A 26556-nucleotide genomic window follows, 5' to 3' on the forward strand; every position below is an offset into this window, starting at 1 on the left:
CTTTCAAGGATGAGGATGTGCACATCCTCGATAGGGAGGAATGCTGGTTTGAACAGGGAGTCAAAGTGGCCATCTGTGTGAAGAGGGAACGACCATCCCTGAACTGGGGGGGGGGGGGCTAAGGGCCCAGACACATTAAACCGACTATCGGCGACGAAGGCCGACTGTTGAGTCGCCTCATGTCGCCTGCCGTCTGGGCCAAAAAGTAGCACTTGAACACACCGCAAAGGCTACAGCCGGCGGCCATCTAGCATGTACGTTCTGCATCAATACGGTAAACTGAACAGCCAATCAGAGTGATCTATCTCACTGACGAGCTCCGCCGATTCAACATGCTGAATCGGCCGAAAAGCTGCCAACAGGGGTCCAACTAGTGCCAATGGTACGGGACACACAGCAAAAACTAGGGTCACAGCCGCTAGCCGACATTGGCCGACGGCCGACCATCGTCGGCCTGGTGTGTCAGGGCCCTAAGGGTACATCTGTCACCATCTTACAATGCTGTGATTGCAACTAGTCCCCAGTCCTCTGTGAATAGTGCACATGGCCGCTGTAACTCTAGTTAATGGTCACGCCCATATCTGCATATGAAACTGGTCGTTGTTTATGGTCGTTATGCAACTGTGTTGTTTATAAGGGTGGGGACACCTGCAGTCAGTTGAGACTGAAGATGTCACTTAGATGATGATGAAACGTATGTCAATAAACGTGTCCAGATGAGCTGATTCAGCCTTCCTTGATGTCCCACATACATATTGAGTTGATGACCTCTGCATTTTTAAGAAAAATAACAAAAGCACTATTGTCTTTTTAATTTGGACAGTTAACAATTGGTTTTTATTATCCCGCATCTCTGCTGCGACGTCCTCATGCTCTCATATCCTAGTTTGATTTGTCATGTATGTTGTCATGTGCCAATTAGCGGGCAAGAGAATATCTGCCGGCAAGATAAAAATGTCTTATTAAGCCCGATACACCTTTTGGTATTGGTAACACATGAAGAGTGGACATTATAAATCTGTCCCACAAAATCTTACTGTTTGTCTTGTGTTTGGACTGTTTTCATCTGGTCCCCTAATCAGTCATATCTGCAAATAGTCTCTTTACTCAGAATGGTTCTGAAAGCGTACCAGCTAGGACTGGGAATCAACAGGTACCACCCAATTTCATAGTTACAACATATTTCAGTGCTGATTAACACTGAGATAAGTCAGTGTGCTCTATATGACACTTGAGGTTGTGGGCGGCATGGTAGTGAGGTGGTTAGCATGGTCGCCTCACAGCAAGAGGGTCTTGGGTTCGAGCCCCAGGGTAGTCCAACCTTGGGGGTCGTCCTCTGTGTTGAGTTTGGCTGTTCTCCCCGTGTCTGTGTGGGTTTCCTCCGGGTGCTCCGGTTTCCTCCCACAGTCCAAAGACATGTAGGTCAGGTGAATCGGCCGTACTACATTTTTCCTATGTATGTGTGTGTGTGTGTGTGTGTGTCGGCCAGCCCTGTGATGGACTGTCCAGGGTGTCTCCCCGCCTGCCGCCCAATGACTGCTGGGATAGGCTCCAGCATCCCCGTGACCCTGAGAGCAGGATAAGCGGTTGGGTAATGGATGGATGGATGATTCAATAGATATCACGATTTTTCAAATATCAATATTACAAACATTGCAGTTCATTGTTGAAAATTTTAAGTCTCAATCCCCTCTTATCCATCCACCCATCGCCTCTTATTTACAGTAAAACGTGAACACTGCAGTAATGCCAAGAAAATGAAAGCGAAACGTGTTTACTTGAAGCGTTTTGCGTTACAAAAGCATGCCTTCCTGAGAAATACGTTCAACAATTCAATTTCAAAAATTCAGAGATGTAGAAATCATTACATAAAACCTCTTCACAGCATCTCTTTGTTGTGCTTCAACATTACGAACTGGGGGAAACCCTGTGGTATTGAAATCATCATGGCTTAGTGTCTCGATTGTTCACTGACTAGTTTTTTTTATCCCCCCCCCACCCACCTTTAGTTTCAACTTCAGTTTGGTGGAGGTCCGCTGCTGGTTATTCATTATGTATATGGATGAGGTCATCTCTGAGAGAGCGATGACGGGCTGCGAGCCTCGCTGTGAGAGGTTATGGAGTGTCGCTAGTCTGCTTGATGTTTAATGAAGGCTGAGAGGAGAATTGGTTATAGAAAAGATGAACGTTAGCCCCAAAGCGAGGCCTCTGTTGCCTTCAGTAAATTCAAGCCTAAATGCTTGGCTAAATCTGGCTCATAGAAAACAACAATATTAAGAACATGTCAAATAGTGTAGCGGTCTAGTCCGTTGCCTACCAACATGGGGGTCGCAGGTTCGAATCCCCGTGTTACCTCCGGCTTGGTCGGGCATCCCTACAGACACAATTGGCCGTGTCTGCGGGTGGGAAGCCGAATGTGGGTATGTGTCCTGGTCGCTGCACTAGCGCCGCCTCTGGTCGGTCGGAGCGCCTGTTCGGGGGGGAGGGGAAACTGGGGGGAATAGCGTGATCCTCCCACGCGCTATGTCCCCCTGGTGAAACTCCTCACTGTCAGGTGAAAAGAAGCGGCTGGTGACTCCACATGTATCGGAGGAGGCATGTGGTAGTCTGCAGCCCTCCCCGGATCGGCAGAGGGGGTGGAGCAGCGACTGGGCCAGCTCGGAAGAGTGGGGTAAAAAAGAAAGAAAAAGGGGGAAAAAATCCACACAAAAAAATTCTGTCGGTAGACACGGGTCAGAACCAGCAGCAGAACATTGATAGTTATGTTTATAGATCTTGGCCTCATGCTGCATATCTACTTTGGACAACTATGTCGTCACAAATTCCTTAATACTTTGGCATTACTACAGCTGATATTTGCTGCCCAGAAGGGATAGTAAATCCACTGACTGAACGGAGTGAGGCAGATATCATCTGTTGAGTCAGCCTTCATCCTTGGTCGGTTCTAGCTGTGAAGAAGGACTCTTCTGAAAAGCCTGATCCGGCTACAGAGAGTTTCCTCTGCAGAAAACCCGTCGGCTGTCGAAGACTGATTTGAATTGGGATGCCTGAAGGCGTTCCGCACAAAGCCCGGGTCTTCCTCGGTGCAGCGTGGCACAAATGAAATCTGTGGCGATGCTGACAGGTGGTTTGTTTGTGATCTCGGAACCAGGACAAACGAAGCAAAATCTGATCTGCCGCCTTGAAAAGCTGCACGTGGCTCAGCCGAGTGAGGATTGGGTCTTTCTAGTGGTGTCTTTTTCATTTGTCTGAGCATTCAAAGTGACTGTAGTCAGACCTCCCGCCGGGTATCGGGTTCATGCTGCAGTTTCTTTATCACACAGCTGGAATGTTGTGGTTTCGATATGAAGGCTGTTGTGACCGTTTTCCCCGTTAATCATTAGCGCCACTACGTCAGCGCTCATGATATGAATCACGATTAAAGCAATTGCTGTAAGTGACAAGTCATGGCTCTACGTTATCCCTCTCGGACTTCCCATGTCATCTGCACCGAGTCCCGTTTGATAGATGGGTAGTTTGGCATGTCTTGCCGTATTAACCGTCGGGCGCCCGCCATCTCGGAAGTGCACTTTCCGACGATGGACCTCTTTCAGCAGGCATCCACGGTAGTTTAGGCTGGACAAGCTTGCTGAAGTGGCCTTCCTGTTTTTATTGTGTTTTCCACCAGGTCACATTTCCTTGGCGGTGCAAACTCGGAAAGCAGTCAAGACCGAGCAGAAGACTCGGCCTGACTTGAAACAGCATGCATCATTCTTCTGCCTCGGTCCCTCTTTTACTTCGTGTTTTTGGAGGTGAAAATAGCAGCCTTTAAAGCCACAAGCCCTCCCATGTCCCGGCCAGCTTTCTGTCAATTTACTCTGTTCTGTTTTTTTATTCTGTTTTATTAGCAGCACTCTTTCTAACTCGAGGATAAATGAATCTGTGCAATAGCTAATGTCTTATGGAAATATGGTTTTGTATTCAGTGTCTTCCACGCCAAGTGCCTCAACTTGCAAGCGACTTGAACAGGTCACGGTAGGTTTTATGTACGACAGACGTCTCTAAAACGTGGCTGTTATTCATAAAATGAGTCCCATCACTTCCAACTTTTGGAAAAGCACCTTGACTTTAGTCTCCATAAATATTGAAGTTAAACAAATCTGTTGCAAGAGTGCAAGTCACTTTGCAATAAAGCACTCTTCTCAGGTTTATAATAAATTGATGGGGTTTTTTTTTTTCATTTTGTTTCGTTTTGTTTTTTTCCCTCACAAATATAGCGACAGACAGATTCAGTTCCACTTTAGTTTTGCTGTGGTGATTTTTAATTTAGAGCCACATCCTGTTTTCAGTCGACCAAACCCAGCTTGGCTTCCCGGTCCTTCGTTTTCAGACTGACTTCAAGTTTTGAACCTTTTTTTTTTTCTTTTGGCTTATGGATGGTTTCTGTCACGCTTTCATGTAGGCCGAGGGGCCAAATGCAGCCCGGAAATCTGGATGTCCAGCTGAAACGGCCTCAAGAAAGACCCTCCGTGCCCCTCTCGCCTGCTGTCAGAATAGACTCAACAACTGCGTTTCTTATTAGTTCACAGCACGCCGTAACATGAAGAAAGTGGCAGTATAATGACAGTTTATCATTGTGGGATTGATTCTCCTTTTGAATTTTTGTTTCTCCGTAGTGTGTCGAGACTTTGCGGTGCTGGAGGACCACTGCCTGGCCCACAACCTCCAGGAGCAGGAGAGTAAGTTCAGCTTTTCTGTATTTCTCTTTTGTATGCTATCAACCCCCTCTCACATTAAAGGAGAATTCCGTTTTCTTTGTTTTTTTTGGGGTTTTTTGGGGGGTTTTTTGCAACCAGGGTCTTCGTTTTGTAGTTTTTGCCATCATACATATCAGTTATGATATCGTTTTACTCAACGGCTGCGTTTTGGATATTTTGGACATGGGACCACATCGCTGAACTTAGGGCAGAAAAAAAAAAGACCCAGGTTGTAAAAATCTGGAATTATCCTTTAAATTCATACTCTGCCTCATTTTCATTTTTAGGAGAGGGTTGCTCTTATCTGCCATCTCCTCCCCAATTGTACCCATCCATTTACCCCACTCCTCCGAGCCATCCTGGTCACTGCTGCACCCCCTCAGCCGATCCGGGGAGGGCTGCCGACTACCACATGCCTCCTTGGACACATGTGGAGTTGCCAGCCACTTCTTTTCACCTGATAGAGAGGAGTTTCGCCAGGGGGACGTAGCTCATGGGAGGATCACGCTATTCCCCCCCAGTCTCCCCCGCCCCCCTGAACGGGCGCCCAGACTGACCAGAAGAGGCGCTAGTGCAGTGACCAGGACACATACCCACATCCGGCTTCTCACCTGCAGACACGGCCAATTGTGTCTGTAGGGATGCCTGACCAAGCCGGAGGTAACGCGGGGATTCGAACCTGTGACCCCCATGTTGGTAGGCAACGGAATAGACCGCTACGCCACCCGGACACCCATTATCTGCCATCTTTGTTTCTGATTTTGTGTGTGTACATACTACTGAACCCATCAGCTTAAAACGTCTTGCGCACAGTTCTCGCTATCGCTGTTCCCTCTCTCCATTCAATCTCTAGCTCGCTCGACCAGTGCTGCTCTCTGTTGCTGCCTGATCTCTGAGTCAACTTTGCACATGTGCAACTCACAGCCACATGGACGTGCCGTAGTCTCCAATGTTAAGACTCTGCTATCAAACTACAATTTCAAGAGTAGGATTAATTATAATGACAGCTGGAAATCATCTCAGCAGCTGCAAAACAAAAAACCATTTCCCATGGCTTATCTGTTTTCTTTCCGTTGCCGTGCACATACGCCACTCACATCTAAGATTGCGTTAAAACATGATGTGTTCTGGTTTGAGTCGTGAATCTAAAAGAGAAGTCGATTGTATTTCTCAAGTCAGCAAGTCATTCACTGCTGATCTCAGCACAGGAGAACTGGAGGAACACTGGATGAACCAAAAATAATAATTCGCCTTATTCACCTTGCCACCACGCGGAAGTGCCATGGTCTCCAATGTTACAAATCCACTATGAAAATACAATTTCAATAGTAGGATTAATTACAGTCACAGCTGGAAATCATCCCAGTAGCTGCAATTAAACATTTCCCATGGCTGAGCTGTTTTCTTAGTTGTTTTATGAATGAAAGTCGATCAGCAGAGCAGCCATTCACCTTCATTCATTTTATATCATGAAAACCACGACGGTTAAACACATTTTAAGTCTTTTAATAAGGGCCTTGGAATGATGATATCCTGATCTCTGTCATTTCATGTCAGACTTGGTTGCTTTCGTGCGAGGGTCTGCCAAAGAGGCTGCGCATCCACAGACTGACAGGCAACACGTTTTTATTAGGTAGATTTTTTAGCTTGAGCGCTGCTTTTTAACACCTTTTTTCCCCCATATTTCCCATTCAGCTGAATTGAGTGCTGCAAAAAGGTCTTATGGAAAAAAAATGCCATTTTTCTGTCCATGTGTGCGTGTATTTCCCTTCTCCCGGTAGGCGAAAAAAGGGTTTGTCACCAAGTTCGAACACCGGAGAAGGGGAGATGCGTACACCTTGCAGAGATCTGACCTCTACTGAGTGCACTCGTCTAATCAAGTCACTAATTAGTCAAGTCTAATTTTATTTGTATAACCCTTAATCCCAAATTAGTCCTTGAGGGCTTTACAATGACATTACATTCTCAAATAAATAATAGGTGTGTGTGGGTGTCCGGGTGTCCGGGTGGCATGGCAGTCTATTCTGTTGCCTACCAACATGGCGATCACAGGTTCAAATCCCCATGTTACCTCCAGCTTGGTCCAGCGTCCCAACAGACACAATTGGCCGTGTCTGTGGGTGGGAAGCCGGATGTGGATATGTGTCCTGGTCGCTGCACTAGCGCCTCCTCTGGTCGGTCGGGGCACCCGTTCAGGGAGGAGGGGGAACTGGAGGGAATAGTGTGATCCTCCCACATGCTACGTCCCCCTGGTGAAACTCCTCACTGTCAGGTGAAAAGAAGCAGCTGGTGACTCCATATGTATCGGAGGAGGCATGTGGTAGTCTGCAGCCCTCCCCGGATCGGCAGGGGGGGTGGAGCAGCGACCGGGACGGTTCGGAACAGTGGTGTAATTGGCCGGATATAATTGGGGAGAAAAAGTGGGAAAAATCGGGGGGGGGGATTAGAATAGGGATGTAACGGTACATAAAGGTCACAGTTTGGTACATATCTCAGTTTTCAAGTCATGGTTCGGTATGTTTTCGGTACACAGGGGAAAAGAAATAAAACATAAAATTACATCTATTTTTATTAAACAGTGGTTTACTGAACTAACTATGGCTGTCTTTCTTACTACTACTACTACGAGCTGTCAAAATTGGCCAAAAATGACATTAGATTTTTCATTCCAAAAATACACAGGTTCGAACCAATTCGAATATATTTTTGCGCATCATGTCCATAAGAGGGTAAACCAACACAACGACAGACATAACTACTTGTTTAGGTATATTTATTTCAATGTAAACATGTATTTTAAAAGATCTACATACATACACATTACAAATTAAACAAATAAAATAATGTCCTGTACCATAAAACTTAATTTAAAGTCCTTAGACCTCTCTGTCTTTGTTTCTGTCTCTGTCTTTCTCTCTCTCTCTCTCTAATACAAATTAATGATACAATACAAATACAATTAATACAAATACACAATTTGATAGTATTTTTCCATCTTTGCTGAGCAAGAGTTTTGTGCAAAAGGAATTAAAGGTCCTAACTCGTGTCCCAAATATAGGCTGCTTGTATTCAGTGATCGAAGTAAATAAAAGTACAGGCTGAATTGAAATGAATAGCAAATTGAAATAAATAAATAACATCTGAAGTATTTACAAACGGGGCTTTTTAGGTTGTTCGGTGTGAAAATCACTCTCTCTGCAGCCGAGATGGGTTGTGCACTCTCTGCCATCTTTACCACAAGGTTGTTGAATTATTCGCTCGGTTTAGCTTGACCTAAATTTCGTTTTCAACCAGTGAAAGTGACGCTGTGTGACTCCTGTCCAGCATGTAGCCTGTTCAGTGCAGCGGCCAAGGCCCTCACGAGAATTCGCAAGGCAGGCAGCCGCGGTAGTGCTGCTTTTATTTTCACAAACTAATATTAATTTTCACACTCAAATTTATTTTCTTTTTTTTCCCAACAATTTGGTTATATATTTGAATTTGGCATAGTCATTGACAGCCCTACTACTACTACTACTACTACTACTACTACTACTACTACTTTTGGCTGCTCCCGTTAAGGGTCGCCACAGCGGATCATCTGTTTCCATCTCTTCCTGTCTTCTGCATCTGCCTCTGTCACACCAGCCACCTGCATGTCCTCTCTCACCACATCCATAAACCTCCTCTTTGGCCTTCCTCTTTTGCTCTTCCCTGGCAGCTCCATATTCAGCATCCTTCTCCCAGTGTACCCAGCATCTCTCCTCCACACATGTCCAAGCCAGCTCAATCTTGCCTCTCTTGCTTTGTCTCCAAACCATCGAACCTGAGCTGTCCTTCTAACATCCATCCATCCATTACCCGAACCGCTTATCCTGCTCTCGGGGTCGCAGGGAAGCTGGAGTCTATCCCAGCAGTCATTGGGCGGCAGGCCATCACACAGCGCCGACGTAAACACACATTCATTCCTAGGGAATATTTAGTACGGCCGATTCACCTGGCCTACATGTCTTTGGACTGTGGGAGGAAACCGGAGCCCCCGGAGGAAACCCACGCAGACACAGGGAGAACATGCAAACTCCACACAGAGGACAACCCGGGACGACCCCCAAGGTTGGACTACCCTGGGGCTTGAACCCAGGATCTTTTTGCTGTGAGGCGACCGTACTAACCACTGCGCTACCATGCCGCCCCGCTTCTAATATACTCGTTCCTAATCCTGTCCTCCTTCATCACCCCCAATGAAAATCTTAGCATGGCTGTCTTTTTTAAATAAATAAATAAAAGTCTGTCAATACTGCTGCAACCAGTGGCAACCTTCTAATAGAAAAGTAAAATTATCTTAAAAGTAAATCAAAATAAATATTATCTCAAATAGATACAAAATAAAACATCCATTAAGGTGCAGCATTGAGACGATTAAGTGCACTTTAACTGTATTTTAGTTTTATTCACATTAGGACTCTTCAACCTCTGCTTTATCTGCATTCGCCATTACTGCAAGGATGTGCTGTGCTAAATTACCGCCAGTCCCTCTGTGGTGAGCGTGTGTGTGCGTGCATGCTTAGTGGGTGGCTAAGTGTCCAACATCCGGCCCTGTGTGATAGCTGCTGGGGGGGAAACGCAAGAGTTTTAAATTCTGCACGCACAAAAGTTCCGCACATGCAGATGTTAAAACAACACTACATTCGTTCGGTACACATGCGGGCCGAACAGAAAGGCCCATACGGAACATTTTCGGTAACAAGACGTGTTCCATTACACCCCTAATAGATAATAATAAAAATAGATGCTAATCAGAAACACTATTTGTCATTTCATTTCATGCACCTGCGCACTTGAAAGGAAACAAAACATCTCCCCTCCCGCCAGCCCACAGCAGTGCAACACAAAGACAAAAACACATCCAAAACCTACAAGCACACACACATCCAAACTAACACGTATATCTAAACTAAATGAAACAAATCACTGTCCAGGAGAACGAACACCAGCCAGGATGACTGTCAGAACTGCCGGTCTGCATGGGCTAGCAGTTAGCTTAGCCTGCCCTGCTTCCGCGTCCTTTCAGACCACCCTCGCTGTTTCCTCTTTGGGCGCAGCTCCGGTCAGGGCTGTGGTCCTTGGGCCCTCGGCATGCAGCAGACCAGGCTCCCTAAACCGATCCAACGCCAGCTCTCCGAGCCAGACACCTTCGACACACCTCCCTGCACTCCACACGACGACGCTACAAACACAGTCAAGGCTAGGCGCCGCCACCAGACCGCCCTCTGTTATCGGAACTGCTGGTGTGCATGGGCTAGCAGTTAGCTTAGCCTGCCCCACTTCCGTGTCGTGTCTGACCGCCCTCAGTGTTACCCGTTCAGGCACAGCTCCAGGCAGGGCCGTGGTCCCTGGGCTCACAGGACGCAGAAGACCAAACTCTCCCAGCCGATCCAGTGCCAGCTCTCCCAGCCATCAAAGAAGACAAATGTGGACAAAGACACTGCATGGACAGTACTTGGTGAGGCTGCTGCAAACGTGAATTCGTGCCGCCATCTTCCCACACCGGTACTGGATGAGGCCACTGCAAACGTGAATTTGTGCCACCATCTTCGCACACCGGAAGCGGAATATGAAGACTATGATGTAGCCCCCCCCCCTCCCCCAACCTGAGATTGAGACCCTCTATTCAGATGAGGAAACAACTCCACATTTGGACTCCTGGGAGCTCTTCACATACACAGATCTCTAGTCAAGTCAAGTCAGTTTTATTTGTATAGCCCAATATCACAAATTACTACTGCATAACTTTTTTTTTTACCCAATTTTCCCATGCAAATATTTATTTTCATCTGATGTAATGCTGTCAGATCACCACAATGTTGATCTACCTTCCACTTTAACCTCACATTTGTTGAGGTTATCTCTGTTGCTCCCAGTCAGCTGGCTGTGGTTAATATAAATGTCTGCTCGGTCAGCTTGAATGAATCCTTTTTTTCCGGCTGAGATGAAATCGATACAGGGATTTCATACATTTAACCATGTGTCTGCTTCAAACCCTTAGTTGTCTTTTTTTTGTGTGTCTTTCTCCGAACCCGTGACAAAAGGAGCTCTGTAAAAGCTTTCAGTCGATGTGGGAAAAGGTTGCCCTGCCACATTCCTAAGGCAGATCTTGCTTACTTTGCAAGACATAAAGACCTTTTTTAAGCGGATACATCAGTGCTCCTGTCCCTCCCACCGCAGGAGAGCGTGTTACGTGGGACAGTGGTACACCACAGTGTTGGTGGAGGCAGACTGGTTTCATCCATATAAACCTCGCCTTGTCCATGGAGTGTGAACTGGGGAGATGTAGATGACGCATGATACCACAACAATAGTGGAGCCGGGCTTGAGTCAGTGTGTGGCTAGCTTGTGTGTGTGTGTGTGTGTGTGTGTGTGTGTGTGTGTGTGTGTGTGTGTGTGTGTTTCTTTCTGAGCCCCTGGAACTCATCAGTTGTGTTTTTCTCAGGCGGTCTGTTTCTTTGTAGTCGTGGGTGTGTGTTTATCTCTGCGTGACTCGCTTGATAACCCGATGTCTTTTCACCGTAAGTGTGTAACGAAACCAAACTGTTTTGTCATGTGTGTTTTAGGGCGTCCTGTGCACAGAGCAGTGATGAGCTTGCTCTCAGTACTCCTCAAGGTGTGTAGGAGTAAACCTAAGCCTTCATCTTCTCAGGCCAAAGTCGAACCCAGACATCACAAAGCCATTTCTGTTGGCACACACAAACAAATTATTTCCCCCCTGCCCCATCTCTCTCGCTCTCTCTCTCACTCTCACAATTACCCCCCCCCCCCGATGGCTTATGGCCGCAGCACCACTCCTCATATCCTTCACCTACATCCATTCAGCCACTCAGTGCTTCGATGTACAATATCAAACTTACCGATCATCAGAATCAGAAACATTTTTTTGTCATTTCATTTCATGCACTTGTGCACATGAAATGAAATGAAACATGGTTTCCCCCAGCCCACAAAAGTACATCACTCAGACAAAAACACATCCAAAAACTACAAGGACACATATCCAAACTAACATAAAATATCTAAACTAAAGCCGGTCTGCATGGGCTAGCAGTTAGCTTAGCCTGCCCCGCTTCTGCGTCTTGTCCGACTGCCCGTGGTGTTTCCTCCGGTCAGGGCCGGGGTCCTTGGGCCCTCAGGACGCAGCAGACCAAACTCTCCCAGCCAATCCAGTGCCAGCTCTTCCAGCCATCAAACAACGACAAACTTAGACATGGAGAAAGACACTGCATGGACGGTACTGGGTGAGTCCGCCGCAAACGTGAGTCCGCTCCACCATCTTCCCACACCGGCCCTGGGTGAGGCCGCTGCAAACGTGAATTTGCGCCGCCATCTTCCATCATCAATCAATCACAACAGTTTCATGATTAATCATGCGAGCACATAGAAGAAACACAAGACAACGAAGAGCAATCAGGCATGACGTTGTTTAACAGCACTGGCCACCACACTGGAGTTTGTTGCCCTCATTTAACCCAGAAGGCTAAGAAGAGTAAGCGTGGATCCTACTTAGAAATACAAACTCGGAGACAGGCGAGCCGTCTTTTGTCTGACAGACCGACTTCGAGCTTGTCAGTTGAAAGATAAGCGTTGTCATGATGTTTCATCTGATTCTTTTTCACTTCCTGAAAAGAAAGATTGGTTTTCCTGTTTGAGAAAAACAGTGTGGTAAATGATGGTCTCACTGTCCTACGCTCTGACATCAGTTTTGCCCTCAAATGTTTTTTCTTTTCTTTTTTTGCAAGGTGATTATAAACAAGGTGGTTCAAAACAAAGGAAATGAAATTGATGTCAACACCGTCACTTTTTGTCAATTTGCCACAGCTATGAGTCACAGCTTCCTATTTCCAGTCCCCCGACCCCCTCCCCACCATATAGTGAGACTTTATGGAGCCTGTCTTGGGTAAATTGCTGGACGTAATTTGGTTCTTTTCACACGAACGCTGCGAGGGGATCGATCGCCAGGTGAAGCTGCGTGAGTGAGTGATGCCCTCGCCGCATACCGAGGGGCCGCGAGCGCATCAACAAGCAGGATATATCATCTGTTATGGCTCGGTATGTGCTGTCACACAGCCTTGGAATGGCACCTGGGATCGGCCCGGTCATTTCTCAGTGTCCCAGAGCGCGCTCAGTTTAGCCCAGCACCCAGAGATCAATGGGCCGCCGTCATCCACGGTTTATATTTATATTTTAAGACAACAACCACTCCTCTTACGAGTCTGCAAAGAAACTCTTGAAATTTCTCATGTTGGGCTCTGCTCAAGTATGGAGTGTTTAGGCAATAAAATGGGAATGAGGAAAAAAGTACCGCAGGAATACAGTTTGTGAAGTGCTGCCATCACCCATGAGGTTGTTGAGTAGTGGTGTGGTCTGGCCTAGCCGGCCGACCGAGCTCTTTGTGTGCTCAGCGCTAAGAGCAGCACTCGTTGTGTATGTGTTTGCAGTCGAGAGCCACTTGGCGTCCAACGTCCATAAGAGCCGTCTGGTGCAGCAGGACCTGCAGGTGGCCAAGAAGCTGCAGGCGGAGGAGGACCAGAGAGCCAAAGCCCAGTCCAAGAGGCAGTACCGCGACATGTGAGCATCACCCACCCACACACACACACACTTTCCAGTCTGTCCCATTAAGACAAGAATGAACGTAAACGCAGACAATACAGACACACACTTGAAATGTTTGTCCATACAACACAAAAATCAAGAGACCACATGCACCCCCCCACACACACACACAAAGACTTTATCTGTCACTTTGACACAAAAATCAACAGAAAAGGACAATATGTATACATAAACATACGCAACGTCAATGCACACACACATACACAGGTTGTTTTGTCCATGTCTATATGACGGAGAACACAGGCACACACCTTCGTGTAACGACATAAAAAATATCAGATACATACACACACACACACGTATGTATTCACAAACACTTGGATCATGTCGTAACATGAAACGCTACATCCTTTATATTACTGAAGTTACTTTGAAACAGATGTGTGACTGAATGATTGATCTCCCAGTGAAAACCCGTTTTAGTGGATGAATCGGGGTTATTGGCAGATGACTTGATGTTACTTTTGGCTTATTCACTCGGGGTTCTTCAGCACCGTTTATTTTAACATCCGAACTAATTCCAAGTGTCTCACACAGGCTGTATTAACTATTTCGTTATATGGTCAACGTTATCTTCGTGTCTGTAGTTTTACCATCAAAGTGTTTTGCGGGCGTCCGGGTAGCATGGTGGTCTATTCCGCCGCCTACCAACACAGGGATCGGTGGTTCGAATCCCCGTGTTACCTCCGGTTTGGTCGGGCATGTCTACAGACACAATTGGCCGTGTCTGTGGGTGGGAAGCCGGATGTGGGTATGTGTCCTGGCCACTGCAGTAGCGCCTCCTCTGGTCGGTCAGGGCGCCTGTTCCGGGGGGACTGGGGGGAATGGCGTGATCCTCCCACGCGCTACGTCCCCATGGTGAAACTCCTCACTGTCAGGTGCAAAGAAGCAGCTGGCGACTCTACATGTATCGGAGGAGGCGTGTGATAGTCTGCAGCTCTCCCCGGATCGGCAGAGGGGGTGGAGCGGAGACCGGGATGGCTCGGAAGAGTCCGGTAATTGGCCAGATATGATTGGGAAGAAAAGTGTTTTGCCACTTTATCTGGACCCCTCCCCGTTTTTCTCCCTAATTGTACTTGGTGCGACCAAGCTGGAGGTAACGCAGGGATTTGAACCGTCGATCTCCGTGTAGGTGGGCAACAGAATAGACCGCCAGGTCCCCCGGACACCTTTTTTATTTTAATAAGCCAAGAAGACGTAAGAGTACCTGTGTATAAATAAGCAAGTAGAAAGTGCAGGATTGACCTTAGGAGGAGAAGATGTCCCAGAAGTTAATGAATTCAAGTACTTAGGATCGACAGTACAGGTAGAAGGTGGTGGTTAGAAGGAAGTCAAGAAAAGGACACAATCTCAGTGGAATTCATGGAGAAAGGTAGCTGGAGTACTTTGTGACAAAAGAATGCGTATGAGGGTAAAGTATACAAACCAATGGTTTTGGCCTGCCATGCTCTATGGTATGACAGCAGTGACAACACCAGAGGCCAGAATCTCCATTACATGTAGCAGAGATGAACATCCTGTGTTGGTCCTTGGGAGTGACTAAAGACCGGATGAGAAATGAAGAAGTAAGAGCTACATTCAAGATCAGAGGAATGGATGAGAAGTTGAGAGAGACAAGACTGAGATGGTTTGGACGTGTACAGAGAGGAGGCATAGACTATATAGGAAAGAAGGTATTGGACCTGGAAATACCTGGCAAAAGAAAAAGAGGAAGACCAAGGAAACGATGGAGAGACTAGATAGAGGAGGACACGAGGAGGGTTGGACTGCGGGAGAGGGATGTGTCAGACAGAAGGCTATGGAGGTCAAAAATCCGCTGTGGCGACCCCTGAGAAACAGGGTACAAGCTGAAAGAAGAAGAAGCCAAAGTAATATTGGTTTGTTTCTTTTTTTGGCAGATATTGGTATATTCTGTTTACTGTTTACTTTCTGTAAGGCTAAAATCAGATTACTTAAACATTTCGACCGAAATAACCATAATCCCGGGCGGCACCATGGCGCAGTGGTTAGCACGGTCGCCTCACAGCAAGAAGGTCCTGGGTTCGAGCCCCGGGGTAGTCCAACCTTTGGGGGTTGTCCCGGTTCGGGTTCATCCTCTTGTGTGGAGTTTGCATGTTCTCCCCGTGTCTGCGTGGGCTTCCTCCGGGTGCTGCGGTTTCCTCCCACAGTCCAAAGACATGTAGTTTCAGGTGAATCGGCCGTAATAAATTGCCCGTAGGTATGAACTGCCGCCCAATGACTGCTGGGATAGGCTCCAGCATCCCGGCAACTCTGAAAGCAGAGTAAGGGGTTCGGACAATGGATGGACGGATAAACATAATCCCATTCCATGTCATTAGTTACTCTCAAACCCTGTGCATCCATACAGGGACGCATACAAAGTCACATTTGACATTTGACCTTCGTAGCAGGCTGTGCAGATGTTGGAGAACCTTATTTTGCTTGCACCTTCTCAGCCCAACACACCGTGGACTGCAATAGAAACCACCAAGATGCAGTGTGGGGGAAAAGTCCTCCACTCTGCTCTCTAAATTATGTAGAAAAATATGTGCTGACTCACAGTTCAGTTAGAAAAGTGTTCCAAAAGACCCCCACACACACACACACACACACACTCAGGAGCATCAGTAGCAGCACAACACACAACCCAAGAAGGGAGGCCGGATACTCTGCCATCGCCGCTCGGCATGCTGGGAGCTCCTGCTGCCATTTGCTCTGCCTTGCCAATGCCACCTCATGTACACCCACTCTCACACATATGTGCATGCACGCTGACGCATCATGTAGTCATCTCAGAAGTTGGAGCTGTTATTTGCCAGTTGATTGTTTTACATTTTTTCCACATACCAGAAGTTTGACTCAATCCTAAATCGTGTTTCGTTGCTCAGTCATGATTAAGCCAATTATTCGTTTTCTAATGAGCATTTTTGTGCTGGTTTATTTCCTTTTAGCCCAGCATTAAGCTCTTCTGTAACTTTTAGAACTGTGGCAGAATTTAGCTTCAATTATTTCAATGTCACCTCGCTGTGATTTTTTTTTTTGGACCCCCCTCCCCCCCCCCTCCTTTTTCTCCCCGATTGTGCTTGGCCAATTACCCCACTCTTCCAAGCCATCCCGGTCGCTGTAGTGACCAGGACACGTACCCACATCCAGCTTCCCACCTGCAGACACGGCCAATTATGTCTGTAGGGACACCTGACCAAGCCAGAGGTAACACAAGGATTCGAACCGCCAATCACCGTGTTGGTAGGCAACAGAATAGACCGCCATACCACCAGGATGCCACGTCGCAGTGATTTTAATGAGGAAACGCCTTCGGTTTAGCGCAGGTCTTCCTTGTGTTGTACGGTGGGAGCATTACACATTGACATGGCCACACAATTGGCCACACAATGGTCACACAATTGCACAAACACAAACTTACAGGGGGTCCGGGTAGCATGGTGGTCTATTCCATTGCCTACCAACACGAGGATCGGCGATTCGAATCCCCGTGTTACCTCTGGCTTGGTCGGACATCCCTACAGACACAATTGGCCGTGTCTGCGGGTAGGAAGCTGGATGTCGATATATGTCCTGGTTGCTGCACTAGCGCCTCCTATGGTCGGTCAGGGCGCCTGTGCGGGTGGGGGGGGCGGACTAGGGGGAATAGCGTGACCCTCCCACATGCTACATCCCCCTGGTGAAACTCCTCACTGTCGGGTGAAAAGAAGCTGCTGGCGACTCCACGTGTATCGGAGGATCGGCAGAGGGGGTGGAGCAGCGACTGGGACGGCTCGGAAAATAGGGTAATTGGCTGAAATACAAATGGGGGAGGGAGGGGGGGGGGCTAAACAAAACACAAACTTACATACATGTTGAGATCATGTCATGCATTTAGCATGACTTTGTTGGAATGTGGGTTTGTTGTGAATGTCACAATAAGAAATGTATCAAGTCAGCGTCTTGATTCATGGAAATCTGACCTGTTGACCCAGACAACAAGCATCGCTTTTTAGAAGGTTGCATGCAGGCAGGGAAATTATTCAATAGCTGGAAGGATGTACCAAAACAATGAGCGCTGGTTTGGACATGTCCGCCCACTCGCTGGATGTGAAGAGTTGCTCTTTAGTTTACAAAAAATGTCCCTTGATTCATCCGAGACAAGACATTTAGCTGGAAATTCTGTGTGGTGTGCAAATTAGCAAGTGGGACTTTGATCATTGAAGGTCATAATTTGCATTGGTACTAAACAACTGATCCCTCTTTGATAAACGCGGTCCCTCTGCTGCGGTCCGCTGTTTGCATTTGCATCCTAAATTGTATGTTTTTTTTTGTTAGTTTGTTAGTTTGTTTGTTTTTTGCAAAACGAGTGACGCAACTTCTGTCTTACAGTTGCTTGGCTGTTAACTGTTGTGTGTCTGTTTATTGATGTTGCATTGTTCTCCATCCCCCATTACACGCCCACAAAAACAAAAAAAATGACTACGCACACGGACACACACAACCCAGTGAGCGGCAAGATAATGAGATCGCCCAGGAGATTCAGGAAGAACTGGTCCGACAGGCTGAGCGACAAAGGCAGCAAGAAGAGAAGGATGCGGTAAGGGTGACAAACACACACACACACACACACTACTTTCTTATTGATGTAAGATGACTGTTGCATACCCATTCATCACCACCCGGTACCAGTGGACGGCCATCTGCAGAGCAAACCTCCATTGTGCTTATTTGAGGGGTTTTCCCCCCTCCCAGTTGTACTTGGCCAATCACCCCACTCTTCCGAGCCGTCCCAGTCGCTGCTCCGCTCCCTCTGCCGATCCGGGGAGGGCTGCAGACTACTACATGCCTCCTCCGATACATGTGGAGTTGCCAGCCGCTTCTTTTCACCTGACAGTAAGGAGTTTCACCAGGGGGACGTAGCGCCCTGGTGAAACTCCTCGCCGGGTAGCGTAACCCGGATGCCTGGGTTCATTCGTCTTAATCATTCGGTACAAATAAGAGAAATGTTGTTCAACTCTTGCTTTTTTATCTTATTTACCCTTTCAACTAGGCATTTACAAGATATTAAATGCTGGCGTCCGGGTAGCGTAGCGGTCTATTCCGTTGCCTACCAACACGGGGGATCCCAGTTCGAATCCCTGTGTTACCTCCAGCTTGGTCGGGCGTCCCTACGGACACAATTGGCTGTGTCTCCGGGTGGGAAGCCGGATGTTGGTATGTGTCCTGGTCACTGCACTAGCGCCTCTTGTGGTCGGTCGAGGCGCCTGTTCTGGGGGGAGGGTGAACTGGGGAGGGTGAACCGGGAGGATCATGCGTGCTACATGTGATCCTCCCGCGTGCTACGTCCCCCTGGTGAAACTCCTCACTGTCAGGTGAAAAGAAGCGCCTGGCGACTCCACATGTATCAGAGGAGACACGTGGTAGTCTGCAGCCCTCCCCGGATCGGCAGACGGGGTGGAGCAGGGACTGGGACGGCTCGGAAGAGTGGGGTAATTGGCCGGATACAATTGCGGAGAAAAGAGGAGGGGGGGGGGGGTCAAAATAATAAAATAAATAATGATAATGACCCGCCCAGCAGAAATGTCAGTTCATTGCTAATGCTATAATCTTTTGAACATGATTATTATTTCTCATTTCCCATTGTTGTTATAATTTTTTCAGTTTTTTTATTTTTCATTTCATCATATAGATTTTATGTTACAGGGATTAACTTGTTACAAGTTTGCCTGTGATGTTGGTGATGTGTTGTAGAAATGAGTGTTCTTGGGTTTGCAGGTTTATCACTCTGTTCTGATTTTGTGTGTGTGTGTGTGTTTACCTTCGCTTCCAGGCCATAGCCCGTAAGCTGCAGGAGAAGGAGATGAAGGAGGAGAGGAGGAGACAGAAGCAGATGGAGGCCAACGTGGAGGAGGAGTACTATGAGGATCAAGGAGGTGGGAGAGGGTCACCAGCTCGTGTATGTGTCTGTCATTTTGTGTGTGTGTGTGTGTGTGTGTGTGTGCGTGTGTGTGTGTGTGATTGTGGTGTTGTGCAGAGCTTGAGACTACCGCTGACTCAGGGCAAAGATTTAGTTTTGCTCTTTTAAGCACATAGTTGACCTTGAGCAAGATTTATATAGTGTGCACCGAGAAGTTGTTTGTCATCTTGCCCTAAAAACAAACACAGTACTAAATGGATTCTGTCAGTGCTTCAGATGGACCAGGAAGTGCCGGCTGCTAGGCTAGATGTGACGAAAATTCACTTGAATAGTTCAGTTTTCTCTCTAACCATCCATCCATTCATCCATCCATCCATTATCCAAACCGCTTATCCTGCTCTCAGGGTCGCAGGGATGCTGGAGCCTATCCCAGCAGTCATTGGGCGACAGGCCGGGGGACACCCTGAACAGGCCGCCAGGCCATCACAGGGCCGACACACACACACACACACATTCACACCTAGGGACAATTTAGTACGACCGATTCACCTGACCTACATGTCTTTGGACTGTGGGAGGAAACCGGAGCACCCGGAGGAAACGCACGCAGACACGGGGAGAACATGCAAACTCCACACAGAGGACGACCCGGGACGACCCCCAAGGTTGGACTACCCCGGGGCTCGAACCCAGGACCTTCTCGCTGTGAGGCGACCGCGCTAACCACTGCGGCACCGTACCGCCCCTCTTTAACCAATAATCTTGATTTAATTTCCAGTCACCTGCTGGCAAATGCATATCATCTCATGTCACACAGTTTATCGAAAGAATTTTGTCTTAGCAAGAGAAGTATTAGATAATCTTAAACAGCTGTCTTCAACCACTAATCCCTGTTTTGACTGTCGTGGCATTTTAAAACTGCTAACACCGCGACTTGGCGTTGGCATGTTGGATTATTTTAAAGAGGCGATCCACTCAAAACTCAGAACATTTTTGATACATTTTTCTTTTTCCTCCGACCAGAGAAAGTTTAACCAGTGCTGTTTTTTGTTACCTTCAGTCCTTTTTCTCTGCTCAGAAGTATTAGCTTTAGCTGATCTCCGACAGCAGCCAGTCACATGCTGGTTTAGATATATGTCCCGCCTGTTGGTCCAACACCGATGGCTGCTCAAGCTGCCAGTCATCATACTGAAACGATCCATCTGACAGCAGCATGCTGATTTGGTTGCTAGCGGTTACAGTGTGTTAGCCACAGGTGATAAGAGGGCTACTCTGCCCCTGTGTGTGTGTGTGTGTGTGTGTGTGTGTGTGTGTGTGTGTGTGTGTGTGTGTGTGTGTGTGTGTGTGTGTGTGTGTGTTAAATGGAGGCGAGCACTGTTTTAAGAGGCTCCTTTAATGTTCTCCTGTGTCTCATAAAAGCTCAGCTCCTTCCTCTCCGGCTGGCTCAGACTATTGGCTCTGATTTGGCAGACTCGCACTCAGATCCATGTAATATTTGGATTCAAGCCCTCCTAGAGTCTTGAATCAAGCGTACACACACACACCACCCATCCTGTCACACTCACATTTTAAGCAAATATTAGAAATCCGTCTGACTCGTGGTTATTATTCATGCCATTAACGAGGTGCAATCTCTGGGCAGAAAAAGAGGGGATTGTTAAAAGAATAGGTTAGTGTAGGGGCGTCCGGGTAGCGTAGTGGTCTATTCTGTTGTCTGCCAACACGGAGGTTGCCGGTTCAAATCCCCGTGTTACCTCCAGCTTGGTCGGGCGTCCCTACAGACACAATAGGCCGTGTCTGCAGGTGGGAAGCCGGATGTGGGTACGTGTCCTGGTTACTTCACTAGCGTCTCCTCTGGTCAGTCCGGGTGCCTGTTCGAGGTGGAGGGTGAACTGGGGGGGAATAGCGTGATCCCCCCACGCGCTACGTCCCCCTGGCGAAACTCCTCACTGTCAGGTGAAAAGAAGCGGCTGGCGACTCCACATGTGTTGGAGGAGGCATGTGGTAGTCTGCAGCCCTCCCCGGATCGGCAGAGGGGGTGGAGCAGCGACCGGGACGGCTCAGAAGAGTGGGGTAATTGGCCAGGTACAATTGGGGAGAAAAGGGGGGGGGGGGTGACAAAGAATAGGTTAGTGTAGTTTGTGTTGCCATGTTCTGAGGTACACACACAAGTGCAGACACACAGGGAAAAACGCTGGCGTCCTGTTTGTTGACGTAACCGGTGCTGAAGGGATGTCTCCAGCTGTTGGTGGACCTGTCCTATGTCTTGTAACGTGGACGTCCTGCTGTCCTGGTGCTTGCCCTCTTTTTATGCACTTAAGGTCCAGCAGAGAAGAGGACCTTCCGCCATAGCAGTTGCACTTCCTGGTTATGCCCCGTCCCTTTTCTCTTTCTCTGTACCATAGCAAGTGTAAACTCCCTGGCTACCGGTTTACTGTATGTACCTGTAGGTTATGCGACGGCCTGTGCATAGTGTGTCTCCCCCCCCCCCACCCCACCCCCCGCCTGCCGCCCAGTGACTGCTGGGATAGGCTGCAGCATCCCCGCGATCCTGAGAGCAGCATAAGCAGTTTGGATGGACTGGATAAAACAATGTGTTTTTAACAGTGGATTTTCTTGAACTTTTAATGATGATGTAACTGGGAAACATTTTGAGAGTTTCTGAGAGCTGGCTGGGTGGGCGGCTGCATTATAAAGAGAGTCCTCAATCAGTGACTGTGTTGTGGTGGAAGAAGTCGAGGGGGCTTTACTTTTCTCTGTTATTTGCTCCTTTATTGTTTGGTCATAGACCCCTTTGTGACTGAGCTTCGGATGATTCGTAAAACTGGCCCTATAGTCTTGTGGTGCGACACCACCATGTAACTAATCTTGCACGGTATTTGTTGTGGTTCCTCGTCGGCATCCTTGAAGCCAAAGTGTTTCCAAACAGCTGAATTGGTTTTACCTTTCTTGTTGACCGAAGGCTCTCTTTCCCTCATCTTGGCTCCAGCTAAACTAAACATGCTGCAGCCGGGCTGACCGTCACTTTGGGCTTTTAGGGAGGGGCGAGGGTGCACCGCTGTAAAGGAAAGGGGTGCGCTGGATTTATAATACAAGACCCAATGAGAGTATCATCGTGAAACGGAATGCGGCACAATAATCGTTTCATCGGGCATCCGGGTGGCGTGGTGGTGTATTCTGTTGCCTACGAAAACGGGGGTCGGCGGTTTGAATCCCCATGTTGCCTCCGGCTTGGTCGCTACAAACACAATTGGCCGTGTCTGCGGATGGGAAGGCGGATGTGGGTATATGTCCTGGTCGCTGCACTAGCACCTCCTGTGGTCGGTCGGGGCGACTGTCAGGACGGGGGGACTGGTGGGAATAGCGTGATCCTCTCACGCGCTACGTCCCCCTGGGGAAACTCCTCACTGTCAGGTGAAAAGAAGCGGCTGGCGACGCCACATGTATCGAAGGAGACGAGTGGTAGTCCGCAGCCTTCCCCGGATCGGCAGAGGGGGTGGAGCAGGAACCGGGACGGCTCGGAAGAGTGGGGTAATAGGCCGGATACAATTGGTGACAAAAAGGGGGAACAATAAAAAGAATAATAATCGTTTTATCTCGATTATCTGTTTTCATAATCGTTGGAAGCCAAACTCGTAATTGAGAATAAGATTCGGTTAATCGCGGAGTGCTAGTGTGCGTCCTTGCTGGAACATCTGAGTCTATATGGTATAAATATGTACACAACAGAACAAAGCCTTTCAGTTAAACTCTTATTAAGTCCACGGCGAGGGAAGAATAGAGGGAAAAGAAACCACAGTAACTAATCAGAAACATTCTTTTCAAATGACAAAATAGATTTGCACAATTAAGTGTCATTTTCCAATTCTTCCCCCTCTATTCAGTCTCACCCGGGTTTTTTTTTTTCCCCCTCTATGAAAAGACACTACGTCAGAGCTTCTGTTAAATTTTTCCATCTTTTCCAGACACACACACGGATATTCTCCTTCACACTTGCGTGTTATCTTTGGTGTAGCTCTCCCCTCATAACCGTGTAATTGGCTGCTCATCACAAGAAATGAGTTGGGAGTTCACCGCCGTGTCTGTCTTAATCCAGCGGCTCACAATCTCACACAGCCCAGCGTGGGGCCGCAGCCCGCCTCCTCTCTTCAGATAAGTGACTGGAAAAGGAGAGCAAGAGGGAAATAGAAAATGGTGTTTTGAAAGGGAGGTGATAGAGGGGGGAGGAAACTCTTACGCAGAATTTACCGACAAAAGTTTTCAATCAGTCGTCATTCCCGGGCTCCTCCGGGCCGGGCTTTTGGAGCTAGCCGGAGTGAGGTTGGATCATTTTCCGCAGGTACAAGCCAGGTCGTCTAAAGTCTGTCGCCACCCCCGTTTTTTTTTTTTTTTAAAGCTTAAAAATCAACACGGTCGTTTTTGTGGACGTTAAAGTGCCAGCCGATGAGAGGCATTCCATTCAGCTGACTCTAAACATGGAGAGCGCTGGCTGGCTGGCCGGCCGGCTGGCTGGCTGGCTGGCTGGCTGGCTGCTCCCACCACATGCCTTTCTGTTTTTGTTTTCACTCAAATGTTGGCAGTCATCTGTTAGTTCACAACTGAATGGTTCACTTGGAAATGCATTAGTTCCCTCCCTGCAAGCAACAAGAATGACTACTCAGTTTCATATCTGTTTTTCTCAATGCAGTTCTTTCCTTCCGAGGGTATAACACACTATTTGCATGGTCTCAAGGGAGGCTCTCTCTGTGTATATATATCAGACACTAACGGGTGTGCTACAGGCCATACTGTGTGTTTGCAACTAAATTCCTGGTGTCGTCTGTACTTATTTTCTTAACCACACCTCCTACAAAGGGAAATGATCACAGTTTTCAACATGATCTCTCTCGCTATATATGTTAAAGGGATGGCACTCATTAGCAGCCATAATACTGAGCAGTCTTCTTGTGTGTCTCTTAAATGCCATTGAAATTATGTCAGGCGGTAATGTCACTTGCAGACAGTCTGCGAATGTGAAAACTTTATTTGCTGGTTTAAGGATGTGCTGCATTGTATTACTTTTTTTTTTCTTCAATGTATTCAATTCACAAACCAGGAAGTAAATTTTCACATTCATGAGTTTTCCACAAGTGACGGCTGACACAATTTCAAGGGCATTTCGAAGACACACAGAAGACTGCTCAGTATTATGGCTACTAATGGAGTGTTATCCCTGCAACATACGTATATATATATATATATATATATACAGAGATAATGTTTAAAATCAAGATTGCTTCTCTTTAATGAAGTGCTTGGCGCCCTATCCGTTGCTGTCTCAGATTAGGTCTACACCACAGTCCAAACTGCTGTTTTCCATTTTGGCTCCAAACACTTGATGCCACTGACCTCACCTTGCCTTATGCTGTTTACAGGGAATTAACCACATCTCTGGACATTTTTGGGGCCAAAATGGCCACCCTCTGACAGCTGTGCACTCTGTATCTCAGTAGCTTGGTGTTGAACTGATGCTGTCCTCACAGGGGCTGTGGCTAACCTAGTACTAACCTGTTTAGCGTAGCTCATTCCTGTCTGTTGTTGTTGTTATTGTTGTTGTTCCTGTCTCCATGCTTCCATCAACTGACATGCCGTCATCGTTCCCTCCACTTCGTGCCCCCTCCACCCTCATCCACCACCTATCCATCACCTCCAACCTCGCTTAGCTGCAAGAGGACCCATAGACTTTGACAAAGCCAGCCGCCACGACTCCGGCTCTGACAGGTCAGAGTTGGGCCGCTACGACAAACCATATTCTCCTGGCATCCTCTGTGGTGACCGTTCCCCTGATTATACCACCTCTGAGACCAAGAGGAGCAGGTACCCGACACAGGACCCTGTGACGCCCCACAGTCGCTCCAGATACCCTGAGCACCAGCAAGAGGGAGTGCATGGCAGGCATGCAGATCCATATCCTGAGCATTTACTGCCCCCTAGAGGCAAACACAGCAGTAGATACCCAGAATATCATATGACGGAAACGGGCCGAACCAGGGGCCAAAGGGGGGAGGAGGCGGAGAGGGTGGTGAGGAGGAAGGAGAGACCAGCCCGACTGCCGCCGCCACCACAGAGCCTCATAGAGCAGGACAAGGCCAGGGACAGAGAGAGAGACAGGGACGGTGAAAGACTCCACGAGAGAGACAAAACCAGACGCAGAGATGGAGAGAAAGGCAGGCGGCATGAACAGGAGAGGGCCAGGTACCTGGGATTGGAGAGAGACATGCGAAGAGACCACAGGACAGATGGGGAGCGAGGCCCCAGGCGGGACCAGGAGAGGGGTCGAGACAGGGAGAGGTCCAGAGAACGAGAACTTAGTGGGGACAGATGGCACGAGAGAGAGAGACGGAAAGAGAGAGAACGACAGCAAGCGAGGAGCAGAGAGAGAGTGCCGGAGGAGGTGGTCGTGGAGGCACCGCCTGACCATGGCAGAGACCGTCCAATTGAGGAAAAGAAGGAGGATGATAATGATGCTGGTGAGAGGAAGAGGGGGGCCAGGGGCCAGTGGCGGCGACTCCTCTCCGGGTCCGGGGAGGTCTTTGAGGAGGAGGAGAGGGAGGAGGAGGGGAGAGGGATGGTGCCACTACAGCTGGGGGAGGGCGCTCACTCTCATTCTCCCAGAGAGACAGGTACAGCCCCGCGTGCCCGCCTCTTGGCTTTCCGGGTGTATGCGTGGTGTGTTATGGGGGTGGCTTTTTTTTTTCCTGCTAGGGGCAATAATCTGCAGAGGCTTCAAATGGTGGTCCTTACCTTACAATCACTAATCAAGCCTCTCATGTTCTTCTTCTTCTTCCTCCTCTGCTCGGCTCTCGCCCTGATCTCTTGTTTTGTTCTTTTTACCTGTCTGGGTCATTAAGATGATTTGGCTGTTATTATTTCTGATGAGTTTCTGATGAGTGACTGAATCAGAATCCGATGATCCGGTCAAATCTTTCGGACGTGGTTGAATCTGCTGTGGTTGGTGCTGTGGCGTGTGGTGTTGGGTGGTGAGCTTTAAGGAAAATACTTTTTCATTATTATTATTTTTTATTTTTTTTTTACAACTTTGGACTTATTTTCATAGTTTTTGCCATCATGCGTATCGACTATGATGTCATTTTGCTCACCTGCTTCCTTTTGGAGATTTAGCTTTACAACAGCGTCTTATGGAGCAACTAAGCACAATTCCTTAAACTTGTCCTTTAAACAAAAAACAAAACAAGCCATGTGGTGTCACAGACTGTCCATGACTGTCCCCTTATC

General features: G+C 47.9%; 1 protein-coding gene across 1 annotated transcript in view; it reads left to right on the forward strand.

Moving 5' to 3' along the window:
• Positions 1-26556, forward strand: part of ccdc50a (coiled-coil domain containing 50a) — a 40431-nt gene that overhangs the window by 2955 nt on the left and 10920 nt on the right. The window contains exons 2-5 of the mRNA XM_056276994.1: positions 4656-4718; positions 13205-13334; positions 17871-17961; positions 19195-19297. Of these exons, the coding sequence (XP_056132969.1) occupies positions 4656-4718; positions 13205-13334; positions 17871-17961; positions 19195-19297 (387 nt within the window). The remainder of the gene's footprint in view (positions 1-4655; positions 4719-13204; positions 13335-17870; positions 17962-19194; positions 19298-26556) is intronic.

Source organism: Lampris incognitus, chromosome 3 (assembly GCF_029633865.1).
Source record: "Lampris incognitus isolate fLamInc1 chromosome 3, fLamInc1.hap2, whole genome shotgun sequence".
Classification (NCBI taxonomy): Eukaryota; Metazoa; Chordata; class Actinopteri; order Lampriformes; family Lampridae; genus Lampris; species Lampris incognitus.